The sequence below is a fragment of the Copadichromis virginalis genome, linkage group LG17 (genome assembly GCF_057382275.1).
Source record: "Copadichromis virginalis isolate Kocher_CV1m ecotype Utaka linkage group LG17, C_Virginalis_male_GT1.1, whole genome shotgun sequence".
Classification (NCBI taxonomy): Eukaryota; Metazoa; Chordata; class Actinopteri; order Cichliformes; family Cichlidae; genus Copadichromis; species Copadichromis virginalis.
This window is the reverse complement of record NC_140634.1, coordinates 32,063,728-32,081,504: the sequence shown is the minus strand read 5'-3', so window position 1 is coordinate 32,081,504 and position 17,777 is coordinate 32,063,728. Positions and strand designations below refer to the sequence as shown.

The window sequence follows — 17,777 nt, the reverse complement described above, 5'->3', positions numbered from 1 at the left end:
CATAATCTTTGTCTATTTTAATAAGTCTTACCTTTGCTGTGACCGATGGCATGCCTTCGGAAAGACTCATTTAGTCATCTGTCTCACATGCATGTGACAGAACAGTTACCCTTCTGTTTAAATCAATCTGGTTGTCTACATAGACCTTGTTCTAGTTCTACTTATGCTGCAGGAGCCTAAAAATAAAGCATATTTTTTATGTTTCATGCCAATTTTTTTCCATAACTACAGTGATCAAGTATTGGCCTCTTAATACTGTCAAATCCAGAAGACCAACAACTGCCTGAAAGCAACCTGTGTTGTCAGACTGGGGAATGAAGCTCTTCCTGCTGCTCTGCTAATGCCCTGCTCAAGCTGCTCCATCTGCCATAAAATGAAACAAAGAAGAAGAAAATACAGAGAGTAGGAAGCTATCTAGAAAAAATAAAACAAAAACTCGCCATTATTAAAACACCATTTCTCAAAAGGAGGCATATGCTCAAATAAACAAAGACTAATTTGACGAATAACTTTATTAGTATTTTGTTCATATTTTTTGTACAATATTTATCTATCTGTCTAAAACAAACTGTGCTTTATTTGTCTACTAGTTAACAATATAATAACATATGAGGGTCGGGCATATATAGTTCATTGATTTACTAGTCCAAGTAAAGCACTAAATAAATAAATGAATGAAGCTAAACAGTAATAAAGCTTAACAGTTTCAAAACTGAGCTACAATATAATTTGCTCACAGCAACCTATTTCCCAAGCTTAAATACTCATGCAATTGGACGTGTGATTAAACACAAATATTTGTTTATGTCAAAGCAAAACTAATGAAACTTTAAATGTATTTGCTCCACAAGTGGCAGATCTGGACTTTTGGCCTTGGTTTGATCAAATGTGAAGTCTTTCAAACAGTAAAACATAAAAAAAGTTTTTATTTCTCAATACCACTGACCAAAATTCAACTTTACTAACTTCAGGAGTCACCATGGTAGCAACAAGTGTGTCTTAGTCCTTTGCCTCTTAGAGCCCCCCCCCCCCCCCCCCCCGCCCCTTTTTTGTAGCCTTTTCTATTTATAGAGTATCTGTGCTTCTTTATTTTTCTGATGCCATGCTTGTGTTCTCAAATTAGCGAAGACATTCTCTTGATTGGCTTGTGTTTTCTATATTTGCATACCTTCAGTCAAGTGTAATGGTCTGACAGCACAACCACATGCTAAAGTAATATAAACACACCAATTATTTCATTAGGTACATCCGTTCAACGGTTTATTCATGCAAATATCTAACCATCCAATCATAAGGCCATCTCTTTATTACTGCAGAGGGCCTACACAAACAGACTCCCCAGTCACCAGATCTCAAGCCAATAGTGCACATTTGGGATGTTGCAAATTTGCACCATGGATGTGCAGCCGACAAATCTGCAGCACCTGTGTGATGCTGTCATGTCACTACAGACCTAAAAAATGCTTCTAACAACTCAATGAAGCTATGCCATGAAAAACAAAGGCAGTTCTCAAGGCAAAAGACGGGCCAACTAAGGATTAGCAAGCCATACCTAATGTTCCTATATAATAATGAAAATATAATCCACTTTTGGTGAAAGTTCACATGGTTCTGGCAACTCCAGGAGGAAATTCATGTCACGCTGGGGGGAGGCCAGCAACTTGAACAGAACCGAAGTGCATAAACCCAAAGCGGAGGCAAGGTACCGTTTCAAAACAATTTATTGGTGAACGTACAATACATGCGAAAAAGGTGAATACACAGAGGCGTGGCTAACTGTGGCATGGAAACGTGGCCGTGAAACTGTCAGAGTGGCAGGACCATAAGGACAACTGGATCTGGTTAGGTAAGTAATGGTCACACTGGGGAGAGAGGAGAGCAGAGTTAGAGCTTGGTTAAAATGGACTACTAGAGAGGGTGAGTATAACAGTCTTTCCACCTTACTTGCAGGATGTGGAGGTGAGGTGTTGAGGGGGAGGTGATGTAATTCCTCGGGGTTTGAGAAGGTGAAACGGCTGACCTGGGGTCTGTTGGATCTAAAGTCGTGAGCGGGCAGGAGGGCAGACAGGTGAGGTCTGGAGATATTTCCCAATGAGCGGGTACAAACCGAGATCCAAGAAGTGAGTGGCAGTCAGCACTGGAGAAAGTCCTGGAGCACAAGAAACAACCTAAGTCAACCTATTTGCGAGCAGAAACATGAATGTGCGAGACGGTTGCCAACATCAGGTAGATGACAAACTGCCGTGGAAGAGATGACAGCGCTGAGCCTAAATGCCCTTTGGCCTAATTGTCCCAATTTGCTCCAGATGTGTGAAGCTGTGGTGGCCCTACCAATGGGCAGATCCAAGGATGCTCAGGAAAATTTGCAGCCGCTCACTCAGACCATGACATTGCTTCCTTTTTTGGTCAACTAAATATAGTTTTTGAGAGTGCTGTATCAAGGGTCTCTTTTTCCTCCACCATAAAGATTGGTACTCTTCCAGCAAAACAGGAACCTTGAGTGGCTAAAATACAGTCACTGGTTGAATTGGATAACAATAATAAAATAAAGGGTAAGCTTTCATATAATGTTAGCCATGTTAGCACTAAAAAATGGCTGTTAGATCATTTTATTATTTCAGCTTTTAGAAAAAAAAAGAAAGAAAGGCCCTTTGGGGTGTGTAGTTCTTCGGGAAGCTCATCTTAGTTTAGTGACCCCTCAAGCAGTCACTTGAACTGTTTTGTCCCAAAGTGTTTATATTATTAAATGGTACTTTGAAGGGCCATCTAAGATGTGACATTACTATACAACCTTCTGCACCTTTTGCTTTTGCTCTGCATTTTCACATTTTAATGTGAAGAAAATCACACATAAATGCACATGAATGGATATGACAGTGAAGGTGAATACTGGTCAGCTGGGACTAGTTTGAACTTCTCACTGGCCAGAGGTTTAGTGAAGAAACAGACTATGAAGGCCAGCTCCACACACAGAGAGATATTAATACAGGCACACACACATATGCCTACCTCTGCATCAGCTCAACTACTATGACCCTTAGGCAGCTCTGATGGCCAATTTCCAATGTAAATTAGTCATCTCTACACTGAACATGTCTGAAATGCCATTACTCATGCAGATATTGTGAAATCAACCATTAGCGACAGAAACCTCATGAAAGGTAGGGTCTGGACTGGAATACTAATTATGAAAGAGCTTCACTGCTGAAGCAGGGGGCAGGGACTTCAGCAGCCAGTGGTGGCCAACTAGTAATTATAATAAACATCTTGAATCCATTCAAATCATTATACTCGATGCCTGCCTGTTCGGCGCGCGCTTTCAGGGTACGCACACATTTAAACCCAGTTGGCGTAAGGATGCATTGTTGAAGCCACCTCCACAGAAAATAATGTTTTGTAAGTGGTTTGTTTAGTTTGGAATGGAAAATGTACAAGAAATGTAGACGGAAAATAATTTTAAGAGAATTAAGGTGTGTACAGCTATCCGGTCTTTAAGTGATGAAGTGATGAAACCTGCTTCCAGGCCCAAACTACTCTGCGTTTAATAAGGCTTTTGTGTTTTTAACATGTTTTAAAGATTTTTCTCTTGTTCTATTTAATCTCAAAAAGCCCCTAAAAACAGTCAGTGATCACTGTCGGCCTCTCTCGGTTTTTATTACTGCTATTCATTTTAAAGCTCAGTATTTAAAACCATATGATGTAACTACAGCCCAGCCCATGCAGCAGTATATTAATGACTAACCTCGTATTGTGGATGGATTATCTCAGTTGTTCTCCTGACTGACGTTCGGTCTGTTTACAGCATTCTGCCATGTGATTACATTTGTCCCTAACCATCGGGAAACCTCAAGTTAACTTTTATCGAGTGGAAAAAAGTTAGCGTTCATCCTCCAGTTTCAGTGTTTATATTATGCTAACATAGCTGTGTCGCTAGCGATCACATAGCTCATCATTATAGACCAGCTAGCCCAACTTCAGTAACCCCACAAACGTGACTGCTGTTTAGTTTTCTGTCTTCATTTATGTCTGAAGTGATAGCAGAGCTGTACCTTTTAATTTGTTTCAGAAATCCCTCAGTTAGAACATGGTATATTATATTTAGATAGAAACTAGTGAGCTAACTCCCTGCTAACTTCTAACTCCGTTAAATGTCATAAATTCCGTTTCCATTGATGCCTGGATGCCCTGGATGGACCTGGTAGAGGAGGCACACTGATCAGTTTATTACAGATGAAAGAATTCAGACAGTTTTTCAACTCTCAGTGATCCCGCAATGATCGTTTGAGTTATGGACCTGCAGCGGAGTTTGGACCCAGACACGGCTAATGATGTAAGACTTAAAGACCGGATAGGATTTGGTTTGTGAGTCTAAGGCTTCGTTCACACTGCAGGCGAAAGTGCATCAAATCCGATTTTTTTGACCCTATGCGACCCATATCCAATCATGGTATGACAGTGTGAACGGAACAAATCCGATATTTTCAAATCCGATCTGGGTCACTTTCATATGTGGTACTGAATCCGATACATATCTGATGTTTCAGAAAGCGACTGCTGTTTGAATGGTCATGTCGCATTAAATCCGGCTTTTACGTCACTGACACAAGACAGACACCAATTATCAGCGCCGGAGAAGAGCCCGAGAATACATCGTGAACGCTTCCTGGCCATCCAGTGTAGATGTTAGTGAAACTGTTGGGAAGACAACGTTGGAGAAACGTGAACATTTTATTTGTACTGTATAATCTGCAGATTCAAACAGAAATCTGCAACTATCCTTTGAAGCACCGCTCCTCTTTAAAACAGCAATAAGGATAATTATTAGGTTATTTACATTATTATGTAAATAACAAAATAACTTAAAGAAAAAATTGGGAAAAGTAAAGTCCGAAATAAGTCTTTATATTAAGGGCCATCAGTCAAACAATATTGTTTGCTCTGGGTCTAAACGGAGCGCGTTGTGTGTGACGTCTTCTTTTGCACATGCACTAGAGCGCGTTTGCTGTCGCATTTTATTTGTAGTGTGAACAAGCTGACAAAAAAATCGGATTTGATCAAAACATCTGAATTTAACATTAAGACCTGCAGTGTGAACGTAGCCTTAGTCTAAAGGGTTTGCGACAGAGAGAGATGTCAAAAAATAATTAAATTAATTAGGTACATTTGACCACAAAATCAAAATGTTTGGTGAGGAATGCAATTAAATAACAATGATAATTATATTTTAGCATATAACATATCACTTTGATTAAAGAGTTTGTGCATAGTGGTGGATTAACCATTACAGATACAGAAAAATGCTGTTACTTTAGGGCGGCTTTGGCATAAATGTTATATTGGGTAGTTGTCTAATAAATGTGTTTAGCACTGTCAATAGTACTAATTAATAAAAAAAACAACATATATGGCAGTGGAAAATGTCTCAAAAAATGTAAATTATTTATTAAAAAGAAAACACTGAATTGCATGTAAATACAGTTCCATGAACATTAACAAAAATGTCCTTAATTTAAAATAAAATAATTTAATATTTAGGTTGAGTCTTGTTATACTGTTCATCTATTACTATACAGTGTTATTACTGGGTTATTACTGATATATTCTGTTATATAAAAAAGATTAAAGAAGTACTTTATTTACTGTTTGATCAGTTAATTGATGAAAGTAAGTCGATTATATGTTAAATAGAATTTTCAAAAGACTAAACAATGACAATTTTGAAATATTTCCCGTAAAGCGAAAATGGCAATAAATTGGAAACACTGCACCACTGGACTGATGACAAATAATAGGGCGGGATGTTTATAAGGAATTTTTTAAATCATTAAGATCCTAATTATTTGCCACAATTATTTGTTGATTTTGCTGGTAAAAACATTTAAACGCTGCTGTCACATTTTCATCCTTGTCCTTTACTCTTCATAAATGTATCTTTGCAGACAAATCTTTGAATGTGTTCATTTTACCTCCAACTTTCCCGGACAGGTTCTTATCTGTCATTTAATGTAGTGTTACTTGTCCAGTAGTGGTACGTGCTGCATGGAGCAGGTGTGATTGGCTCATACAGGCATGGGGTTGATTTGCTTTTGCTTTGAATTTTATCGGTGGAGCACACATTTAAAATATCACCAGATTATGTTTGTTTAATTATAGGATGCCAATTGTGTGACTGAGATTAAAATCAAATGATCCCCTAACTGATGTATTGCTTTCAACTGAGTAACTGTTATTGCATGTTAAGTCTGAAGATGGTCAAGATGAAGGCTAGCCAACAGTCCAACAATTACATACTGAAGCCCACCAACCTGTCAACAATATCGCTGCCAACCAGTGCAGGTAATTAGGGCTTCATTTTTGTATGTGAGCACTTAATAGTGGGAGTTCAGACCTGCGATTATAGGGCGTAATGGGTTGGCTAGTTGCTACGGAGTTGTCTGGCATTTATGCTAAATATGTCCACTCATCTCTTGTGTCACGAGGAGCCCCAGGCTCACACCATGACGTTAATAGTCAGGCCCCACTGCTCATCTCTCCTCCCCTCCCTCCATCTGCTCCTCTTTTTCTCCCCCCCTTCCTATGGCTCTCCCTTTCATTTTTTCACTTTGTTTCACTTACTTTCTCATTTGTCTTCTCTTTTTGCCTTTGGACAAACTGCATGAAAAATGCTTTAGAAAACACCAGAACTGAGACTTTTTACTCAAGTTTTGAGCACATGGAAAAATGTTGTCTCAGTCTTTCTTTGTATTTATGGCCTTTTATTTGTTAGCATAGTGTTTATGTTAGGGGTGGGTTACTTATGCTTTACATTGTAAACGATGAAGTACATTTTCCAGACCTATTCTAGTCTTTGTCCTCTTTTGTTGGATGCTTTCTTTAGGGTCCGCCACAGTGGCCCATTTGCCTCCATCTTACCCTATCCCTAACATCCTCCTCTGTCACACCAACTCTCTTTGTATTCTCCTTCACTACATCCATAAATCTTGTCTGCTGTTTTCCTCTTTTCATTCTGTCTTCTACCTCCATATTCAGTATCATTTTTCCAGTGTCCAGTTCAGTTTCAATGACGTTTATTTTCTCTTCTATTGACTCTGTATTATGTGTGTGTGTGTGTTTGTGTGCTTTTTGTTTTCTTTTGTTTATTTTGTCGGTGGGTTTGAGCACACAACATTACAACTTTGTTATGAAGTGCTAGATTAATTTTATTTGCATTAACTTCCAGTAATCCTGATTAAGAAACTTTTACTTCAATAATATGAACTTGACAAATTACTAATGTTAAGTTATTAAAAACAAAGATTAAACATGATTAAGTAAATGTGTTAAGAAAAAAACACTATTCATTTCCCAGTCAGGACTACAAACAAAACAAAAAACACTCAGTTTTCATTATCTGTGGGATATATTAATCAGTGCATCAGGTAGCACACGTTATAATTTTTTTCTTCAGTGAGTTAAATTATTGGAGTAAAACTATTTCTGCCATTTATGTTAAAATAACAAATCATGTGGAGTTAAATTTACAGAAGCATTTTCTTGTTTTACTTTGGACAAAGCTCACATGAAAGCATGAAATTCTCAAAGAATCTCAATGCACACAACAAACATGATTAAAAAAAAATGCTCTGTCTATATGAAATGCCACTCAGTATATGACTTTCATAACTTAAAAACGTTGCCATCATACTGTTCACTTACGAAACATGGTTTAATGTGGCATATTATTTTGCAAATGTAAACACTAATCACCCCCCCCCCCCCCGCCCCGTCCCCAAAAAACAAACAACAAAAACCAAAACACAGCAAGCCTTAATAATCATTTCTAACATTTCATCTTTTCTCTTCTGTAAAACTATTGTTTTTTCTAATAATTGAGATTTATTACAACTATAGTCATTAATGTTTTATATATCTTATACTACATCATAAAGTATCATAATCTTAGATTACTTACTAACCTGAACAAATAAAAACATCTATTGAGGAACTAAGCACAAATGAGCTCTTAGGATGTGTTAAATTTAAACTCCCTGATCACCCCCACATTGTTTCTACATGCTAATCCAGTCTATCAGTAAAGATTGATGACTATGAACTATTTTTTGTTCATAAATGCAATCTCCTCCTCACAGAGAAAATGATGCTCACGCCAACAATCTTCATCACTCCACTGCCCAAGGGCGCTTGTCTTATCAATGACACCACAGTGGTTGGACATGGGCATCGCTGGTATTTTGCCATCCTTCCATTTGCTGTAGCCCACTGTTCTGTCTTTCCAAATCCAGAACCCAAAGAGAGTACTCTGCCTGAGACCAATCCAGAATGGACCTTCAACCTCAGTGTGATTTAGCCATTGTTCAACAGCCTTCTGATCTTCCTCATCCTCAATCCACAGCAGGCCGTTGTGGTTTTCCTCACAGTAGTCAAGGGCTCCTTCCCAAGTAGATTTATTTTTGATAACTTTGATTCTCATGTTGCCTGAAAACCACGCAAAAAATATAAGTAAGATAATATAATTTCAGTCACATCATGAATATTCTGCATGCAAACCTTCTACGCCAAAATAATTACTACTCTTATGTTGCAAATAATACTTGGATAGATTCAGTTTGTTCTACTAAGTCAATTATTTATATAAATACACATTTGAGGTTTTAGTGGACCTTTAATTTGTCTTTTCAGTCTTGCTTTTACTTAAAGGAAATATGGGGAAAAGTGCTTGTGTTAATACAATAGTATAAAAAACCCCGAATAGAATTGTGTAATTTAGGCAACACTAGAGCTAATCAGTTCAGACTGAATTGGTGACTGGCTAAGTTTTGTTTTAAAGACTCCTCCTATAGTTACTTTAACTTAAAATATTCATATTTCACAGCAAAATTATCGGTAATAGCTCCTGTCATAGTTACTGTCAAATTAGTTTGTTGAAATAAATAGTTACTTACCTTTAGTGCAAAATATTCCTCCGTCTATGTCACACCGCACTTTATGCAGATTATTCAAATCAAAGGTAGCACACTCTGGATTATTATTATTATTATTATTCTTCGGCCAGTTTCTGTATGTAGAGCAACTTCCATCTACCCATGTCCAGTGATCGTGTTGAAGCCCAATCCAAAAGGTTTTGTTTTTTCCTTTTTCAGACACGTCATTGTTTTGGGTCTCATTACTGATGCTCACTAAATCAGTGTAATGTCTTCTACAGTACTGCAGTGCCTGGCACCAGTCCTTTTCCTTATCAATCAGTATATAATTATTATCTGCAAACAAAAGAAGCACAACATTTATTTTGTTTTATTTTTTTGTCATTCATTTAATTAAAATAACTGCATTTTCATCACAAGTTTTAAGGTGGTTCTGGCTTAAAGCAAACCCAGACTGTTTAAACTGCATACTCAAGTGACTCAAATCAGACAAAACCTAAATGGAATATATCTCTGGTAAGGTGTGCTGTCAGAGTAGTCACATGATAATTCATATATTTTGGTTTGTACAAAAAACATTGTGCCTGTCATCATTCAGGGAAACACCTTGCATGGTTTTGGTATGATTGTTGTACTGAGCATGCAGATTAACATTTTGGGACCTCATCACTGTTCACAATTAATTGCTCACAAATGCATGAGTAGAAAATGTACACAAAAACAATGTATCTGACAAAAAGAAGAAGGCCTTGAATATGAATGCAGCTGTGCTGTGTTGCAAACATTTAAGAGGCATCTTACAAAGTGTTGTTTTTGAATTAGAAAAAAAGGGAAATCACCAAAATGCAAGCAAATATCACTTGCTTGATTTACCTTTGTAGCACATGAAAGGCTTCCTGTCCGAACAGTTGAAAGCTTTCCATGTTATGTTTGTCATAGCTTCACAGATTTGGTCATCACCAATACTAGTTACTTGTGAGTTATTAAATGCAAGTGAGTTTCCATCTGACCAAATCGTGACACTGCTTTGATTCTTAAGCAGCCCTGACCAAAACTGAACCCCCTCCTCTCCAGGCACATTCTTTAAAAGAGCACCTAAGTCCTCTTGATGATACACAGTTACCAATGAACTGTCATTGCTTTTACACTTGTTCAGTGAATCCATCCAGTTCATTTTGTCGTCATCTTTACTTAAAAAAAACGAAACCCTTCGCAGATGACTTCCAACTGTAAAGTCAAAAAGTCCTATAAAAATGAAAACAGAACAGGAACATATTTTTCATTTGCCCAACATATATAATGATAGAAATAACAAACATTATGAACAGCATGACTGTTAAATTAAGTAATTTAGGTTCAAAATATGACAAATATATTTCCCAGCTATAAAATAATAACCTTTTGCCTATTACATCTCTAAGGAATATTTCATTAATTTACAAGCTGTTACATGTAAAATAAGAACAGTGACACATCACATTCAGGGAAAAACATTAAAAGTGGCTTTCTTTTAATAGAACTATTTGAAGGCACTGCTCCTAAAATTCATCTTTTATGTCCACACACACACACACACACACACACACACACACACACACACACACACACACACAACATGCAAGCCAAATCAAGACCACGATGGGGAAACCTACCTAATGACAGCACCAACAACACAGAGGTCATCATCAGCACGGTTAGGGATAGGCTCATATTGTAAAATGACTGGCTTAGAAAAAAAGCACAAAGATCATTTAAAAAACAAAGTGGAGTCCAAGTCAAAGGGCAATTATTCTCTGTGGCTCAAGAATTAATAAAAGTTTGATTCCCTGATTATTTACAATAACTTATCTGTAACCAGACTTTGTTCAGACTTTGTTTGTTCAATAAATTAATCCAAATTGCATAAAGTCTCTTACCTGCTTTGGTCAGAGGCCCACTGCAGTCAGTGTTTTGTGTTAGGAACTCACTGGGTTCATATTTAAGAGCGATGGAAGGTAACTGAATGTGTACATAGGAAAAACAGTGACGCCTAGAGATTAATAGTTAACCAAAGCCTGTCCTGTGGGGCTGAATGGCAGTCACAATTGTTATAGAAATATTATATTTCCGTATATCAATCTTAACAACTCCTGAAAACAAGAAACACAAAACTGATATATTTTAACAGTAGAAGACAGACTATTCCTGGATTGTTATAGTCATTAAATACTTGTAAGCTATTGATAAACCCCTTGTATTCAAAAGGATACAATTTTAACTAATTTTAGTCCTGGATAATAATCTGTGCTACAGCTACACATTCCTCTGAATTTAATTTATACAAATAATCTACACAAACCCATCATCATATGGAACTTTGATCATTACTAGCTATCTTTAACCACATCTGACCTTCTTCGTTCTATCTAAATGCGTAACTCACATTTTTCCATCTTAGCTTTGATTCAGCCACAAAGTCAAACTCCTCACATTAAGAATCTCTTTCTTAAGAGTGTCCTATAGGTCCAGGAAAGCAGCATTAACCTAGATTTTCCTAACTCCTGCTTGAGTTTGAACCTGGGACCTCATAGTTATAATTCAACAGTGCTAAGCATTGAGCCACTGCACTGTCTCATCTGAATAAGCATTATTCTATGAGCAATAGGGAACAGAGGAATTTTTGTAAAGTTGGTAAACATGTTATGGCCCTTCCCCCCCCCCCCCCCCCCTTTTTCTTTCTCTTCTATAAATTTCCCATCAGATTAATCACATTTGGAGTTTATAACTTCAAATATCAAATTACTTGAATCAAATGTAATCTGTCACACGGGACCGTTGTTTTCCCAGTCACTGGGCTTTACTCTCCCTTTCTTGAAGGCATTTGTTTTTGTTACTTCCTGTGTATTGTGAAGCATATTTTCTGTTGTGGGTCATGCATTGCATCTTGTTTCACAGTTAGTTACCAGTTCATCTATTTTCCACTGCAGTGTCCGCCACCTGTGTTTTTCGCTCATGTTTCTTGTTTCATGCCTTCAGCATTTCTGCCTTCTTCAGCTTTTGAAGCATTTTTCCTAAATTATCTTTCAAGTTTTTGCTAACATCAATTTCCTCACTTTTTTATTAGCTTGGTTAATAAAGCTCACCTTCTACTCATCGAAACTTCCTTGCATGTTTTGCATTTGCTTCCTGTTGTTCCTGAACTCGGCAATATAGTTACACAGTACACGAGAGCTACATTTGTTTATTATTCAAATCATGAGACTGGGAGTAGAGTCGGCAGCAATTTACTGTAGGTGTCTATGAATAGCCCTGTGTGTCAGGAGAAGAAATGCAAATCGGGTTGCAGGTTTTGGTGAATATTTAACTCTGGACTTGTTGAGGGGTTTAAAACGTCAAGTATAGAAATTTTTCTGAGCTCTGCAAATTATTTTCACATATAATTTCACATCATATCGCAAACCCCAAACTTCACCATGTGCAGACTTGTCAATAGGTTACAAACTCTGCAGACTTATGTTCTGTGATCTTTTAAACAAGTGTTTTAGATGTGATTCAAATCTTAAGATGTACAGCATACAATGGCAATAGCCTGTTATGTAAAGCAGTTTAGGGTTACTGTAGCAGTATTAACTTGAAAAGAAAGCTAACTCAACCAATAGATGCTTGTGCCATATGAATTACATTTTGCATTTACAGTGTAAAACGTGTAACTTGGAGACGCCTAGAAACAGAATATGAAGTTTGCAGTATGGTGCCATTTAAACAATAAAATAATTTTTCATCTGGGCAAAGAAGAACATACAGAAATTGCTTTACTTGGCTGATCTTAGCCACTGAACTCTGAAATAAAGTATGTGGATCACCTGATGTTGCAAATCTCTTTAACATCCACATACACAAGGAAATGGAACAGAGCTACACCCATCACATGCATCTGCATGTAGCCTCGCATCTGAATTTCAAATAAGATCTGTAATCTTGCAAATATGTCTCGCTCGGTCCGATTTACTGCTAGCAGTAAGGCAGCTCACAAAAAGCGATTGTAGCTGGAAGCACAATAAACTGAAACACCTTTGTCCACATTGGAAGTACCCCAGGAACAGGCAGAAATCAAGTTTAAGAGATCAGATGGATTCTCACGTCACACCATAGCTGAATCCCTGCATTGCTGACAAAACAAAGTTTCACGATTAAAAGGGCACGCGTCGCCTCACATCACTACAATAGCAGCTCTGTAATATACAGTAAATTGCTTCAATGGACAGCATTCCTCAAGGATTCAAGCCCTAGCTCACATTTTTTTTCAGCTTTCATGCTGTGCATCATACAGCCTCACAATGCCACACTAACATGGTGGTGTTAGAAGAAATGGGATTAATGTTGTAATTCAGTAATTTGACAGCCTGTCATAATCACAAACATTTGTGCCTCTCTAGCACTGCTTGGCACATAGCTGAGCAGTAGTAGAAGGAAGTGAAATCCTGTGGTTGTATCAGTGCAGATGTTTAAGTCAGCACTGACATCATGAACATATTTGCATATTTCTGACTTGTGGGTGAAAGGAACAAGAACAGCATCATAATGAAATGCAAATGTTGGCTGCTACGTTTCTATCAGAACTCTAAATATGAAAAAGCACCTGTTAGATAAGCTCAGCAATGCAACACTGGTAGAGAGGCCCACTGAGAAGGAGAATAAATCTGGTTCTACAGCGCTGTGTAAGAAATACTTGTTTTCAGTTTATTAACTGAACTGAAAAGAAGGCTTTCTTTTAAAAGAAGAAACTATTGAAAGATGTCACTGGTAATTTAAGAGCATTATAAAATATTAGGATTTGAGCACATTTAACCTCCATAGTGTCATTACTGCGCACTCCATGTGCTCAGGTGCTAACTGTGCACTGACCTGTTTGGTTGTTTCAGCTGGACTCAGGAGGATCCAGTGCTTCCACAGTGACAGCTACCTCCTTTATTAAGTAATTAACAAGTATGTAAATTGGTTCCGCAATTAAGCCACAAAAATCTTAAAAACATGAACGTCTTTGTGTTGTGCATGAGCACTTTTCAAGAATGCGTGTGTGCATAAAAGAGAGAAAGATAGAGAGCGAGCACAAGAGAGAGGTGTCGAAATGCCGAGACAAACTGAAGCATACTCAGGCCAACTCGGTAAATGAGGACTCAGGCACGCTCCAAGGAAACCATGCCCAGTGTGAGTAGCTGCTACAATTTAAAAAATGGCTTTTTAACTATAATGTTGTTACACAACACTGTTAAGAAATCCATAGTTTCATCGATTCTAAGAGGGCAATTCTTGAAACAGAAAAGCAAAACTATCTCCATAAAACACCACAGGAACTCTCAGAGACACTCAGCGTTTATCAGTGCAATCTTTGGACGTGATTATATTCATGTTTTGATCGAAGTTGATATAAAGGCAGCACAAAAGGTGCAAAGCTTTGAGGGTCATGAAGCCAGGTCAAATGCTTCATTATTACTGAACAGATTCCACGTACCTGTGAGCAGTGCAGCAAGGTGCATGCTTGGCACTTTAGCCAAGGTCTAAATCAGATTCTTGGCGAGTATTGATGCGTATGCACCCACGGATTGTGTGCTTGAAGTGAGGTCACATGCGCTTGGAGTACTCATGCTCTCTTCAAGTGTGTGCAAGTAAAACTTTGATACGCATGCACACAGTTTGCTCTGCTGTCGAACCTCCCCCTCTGTAGGCGTGAGGCCGCAGTGACCCTGGGAACTGATGCAATAGTGGGGAAAGCTGGTAAAGGGAGAAAGCAGGTGAAGCAGTTTTGCCCACGTAAGTGCTGTGAGACATTTGCCCAAGACTTTGCTTTTAAGCCCTGCGTGTATATTTGTGTGTGTACCTATGTGTACTGCTCTATAAGGCAGGAATTGCACAGAGTTGCTGATTGCCGGCCAGTGAGTTCTGGCACTAAAATAGGAGACAGTGTAAGTGTTTTCAAATGTATGCGAAAGCCATCCACTTGGCTTCCTGTGTGATGTCCTTAATTTAGTATAAGTGTAGTACATTACTGTAAAGATCGATGGCTGTTAAAACTTGACTTATTAAGTTACCAGAAGCAACAGCAATCAAGAAGTGAAAACACTGCTTTTTCATATGTGTCTATTTGGGCTTGAGTTGGTTGTGTTAGCTAGTCCACTACTTTATTAAAGACTGACTCTGAATCTGGCACTAAATCTACGGTTTCCTTCAGTACACCTGAAAATGCCTGAACCTTTCTTTTTAGTTATCATCAGGTCAAAGCTCAACTTTGTCAAACAGTTGTCTTTATGACCAGATTGTTGTGACGTTGGTATCAACAGTACTGTGTATTTATTTAAGACTGTGGCTCAGAAGGTAAGGTAGAGCATGCCATACAATAATTGGCTGATTGTCATGGTCTGGGTAGTTCTTCCTTTTTTTTTTTTTTTCTTTTCTTTTTTTTTCTGTGTTGTTGGCGTTTCCACCCCTGGGCGAAGAACAACACAAAATACAGTGGCAAACTGTCCTACCTTTGTGACTGTGAGGTAGAAGCATAGTCTGAAGGGTGTAGTTGGGTGGCAAACGGTCCTACCTACTTAAATTTGTGGAATTCTTGCATGACTGCAGAAATGTGCATAAACTACGTATGGTAGGGCGTTTTGCCAAAGTAGGATGGTTTGTCACAACACCAGTGGCACCTGTGAGTAATTAGGCTATTTAAGACCAGTGCTCACAATCGTTCCTCGCCAGAACATCTGCTAACCCTAGTTAGTGAAGGCCGTCATAGTTCATAGATTTAAATCATAATGCTACTGTGGACTCATTGTGCTCTCTCCTGTTCTCACAGCAATTCTCCAGACATTACTCACCTAACCGCTATAGCTTTCTCCTGTTCAGTCCCTGGTCTGCTTGCAGTTTCTCTGTGTCACTCATCTCCCCGCCTCCCTGCCCTGCACTCTGGAAATTTCAGGATTTGTGTGTATTGACTCAGACCACCTCCCCTCTACGCTTTGCCTCCGCCTGCAAAAGTAAGACTGTTTCACTTTTTGCCCTTTGTTGTGAGCACATTACTGTGCCCAAAGAAAGTCAAGGGGTGTGTGTGTGTGTGTGTGTGTGTGTGTGTGTGTGTGTGTGTGTGTGTGTGTGTGTGTGTGTGTGTTACATTCAACAGTTACAAACTCACTTAACTGAAAAATGCATCAGGAAAAATATCATAGTGAGAAAGTTTACTACAGAAGCAATGTTTGCTTTAAGAGTCTATGCAGAAGGAGATGCACTGTGCCTTTGTGGATGTAGAGAAAACATATGACAGGGCGCTGACAGGAGTCTCTGTGATTTGTAGTGAGAGTAGTGGCAGGTGGAGGAGAGACTGGAGAGGTGGAGTATGTTTGACTGCCCTGTTATGTCTTTTCTTCTAACACTTCCTTGACCACAAGTTGTCAGGCAGTAACTGTGTCTCTATGGAAACAGTGTGCTTTTAAACAGGCAGAAAGAGAAGAGGAGGAGGAGAACAAAGCTTTGAGGAGGAGGGGGAGCTGCCTTACATGTGCTTAATTCAAAAAAATTATATAATTTTGGGGAAAAAAAGGTTGGGTTGGTCGTGCTTATTTTTTATTTTTTGCCTTTGGACGTCCCCGGTCCTTAAATTTTTCTGTGTCCTTGAATGCACCATCTAGAGGTATAACTAGGTTAAGCAGCCAACACATTCATTTTCCAACAAACTACAAAAGAGAAAGCTTTGCTATCTATTTGCATTACAATACTTGACTTTAAGTCTCCTACAGTTAAGTATTATTATTATTATTATTATTATTAGTAGTAGTAGTAGTAGTAGTAGTAGTAGTAGTAGTAGTAGTATACAGTTAAATATCATCCACTCGTCTTTACAATTTCACACCTTCAGATTGTCAAAATCCATGAAATATGTCACATTTTCTGTAAAATAACATAATTAACTACTGCTGGATGTGTCTATTCTTATTTGCCTGAGAACTTGATTGATCACAATGAATTCTGAGAAAGATACACCCCTTGAGGATGCCTTTACTCCCTCATCCCTTGAAGGCTTGATCTTACAAAAGTTCCCCTGAGTTTTCAGAGTAATGGAAAGGCACTTAAGGTGGCAGCGGAATTTCCCTGAGGAGACATGTCGAGGGGAAGTCAACAAGTGTCAGAGACAAGCATGGAAGATGAAAGGCAACCTGCGCCAGAAGTAAGATAGAGGGAGGTAGGAAGGGAAGAAAAGAACGGAGACGAGGAAGTCAGACGGCATATTTACATGCAAATATGAGAAAACTGGAGGAATTCAAGAGACAGAAATGGGAAATAGAGAAGCGATTCAAGGGGAGAGCTGAGAATGAGGAGGAAGAGCTGATATTTTTTGAGGTTAAAAAAAAAATACAAAGTATACAAGGAAGCATTGTCAGGGTTAAGAGTTGAAGAGAAAGAATGGTCAAAATATGTGAAAAATGTTGAATGTAAGACAAAAGAATAGGGTAGAAGAAGTGGTCTTTGTTCTGCCATCTTCAGTAGTGGTGGGTAAGTACAGTGATAACAAAAGGCATCATTTAAACTACACAGTCGGCATTTTTATGGTTCACCTATATGTCATTTTATGACTTTTTATTTTAATTTCATTTACTGAAAACACTTAGAGGAGCGCTATCAGTCATTAATCAGCCTCACCAATATTGAAGCAGTGTGGGATGATCTTCACAAATAGTGAAACAAAAAAGCAGTAAATATCCAAAGGAGAGCTTTGAATGTCCTTCAAGAAGCCTGGAGAATTCGTTCTGAGGGATATTAAAGAAATTACGGAAGAAGTGCGAGGAATATTATAGTTCTCATACACCAAATATTGACTTTCAATCTCATGTCAGT

General features: G+C 38.2%; 1 protein-coding gene and 1 long non-coding RNA gene across 2 annotated transcripts; both read right to left on the bottom strand.

The window, feature by feature from the left end:
* Positions 1-1,738: 1,738 nt before the first annotated feature.
* LOC146689732 (uncharacterized) lies at positions 1,739-16,166 on the bottom strand. The gene is made up of 4 exons (XR_014915890.1): positions 16,081-16,166; positions 15,767-15,917; positions 1,945-2,149; positions 1,739-1,862 (listed from the first exon to the last, which is right to left on the bottom strand). It is a non-coding gene; the product is annotated as an uncharacterized LOC146689732 (long non-coding RNA).
* LOC146689733 (macrophage mannose receptor 1-like) lies at positions 7,807-10,666 on the bottom strand. The gene is made up of 4 exons (XM_085437151.1): positions 10,574-10,666; positions 9,795-10,166; positions 8,943-9,257; positions 7,807-8,475 (listed from the first exon to the last, which is right to left on the bottom strand). The coding sequence occupies exons 1-4, from the start codon at positions 10,629-10,631 to the stop codon at positions 8,093-8,095; spliced, it is 1,128 nt and encodes a 375-aa protein (XP_085293277.1). The 5' UTR covers positions 10,632-10,666; the 3' UTR covers positions 7,807-8,092.
* Positions 16,167-17,777: the final 1,611 nt, after the last annotated feature.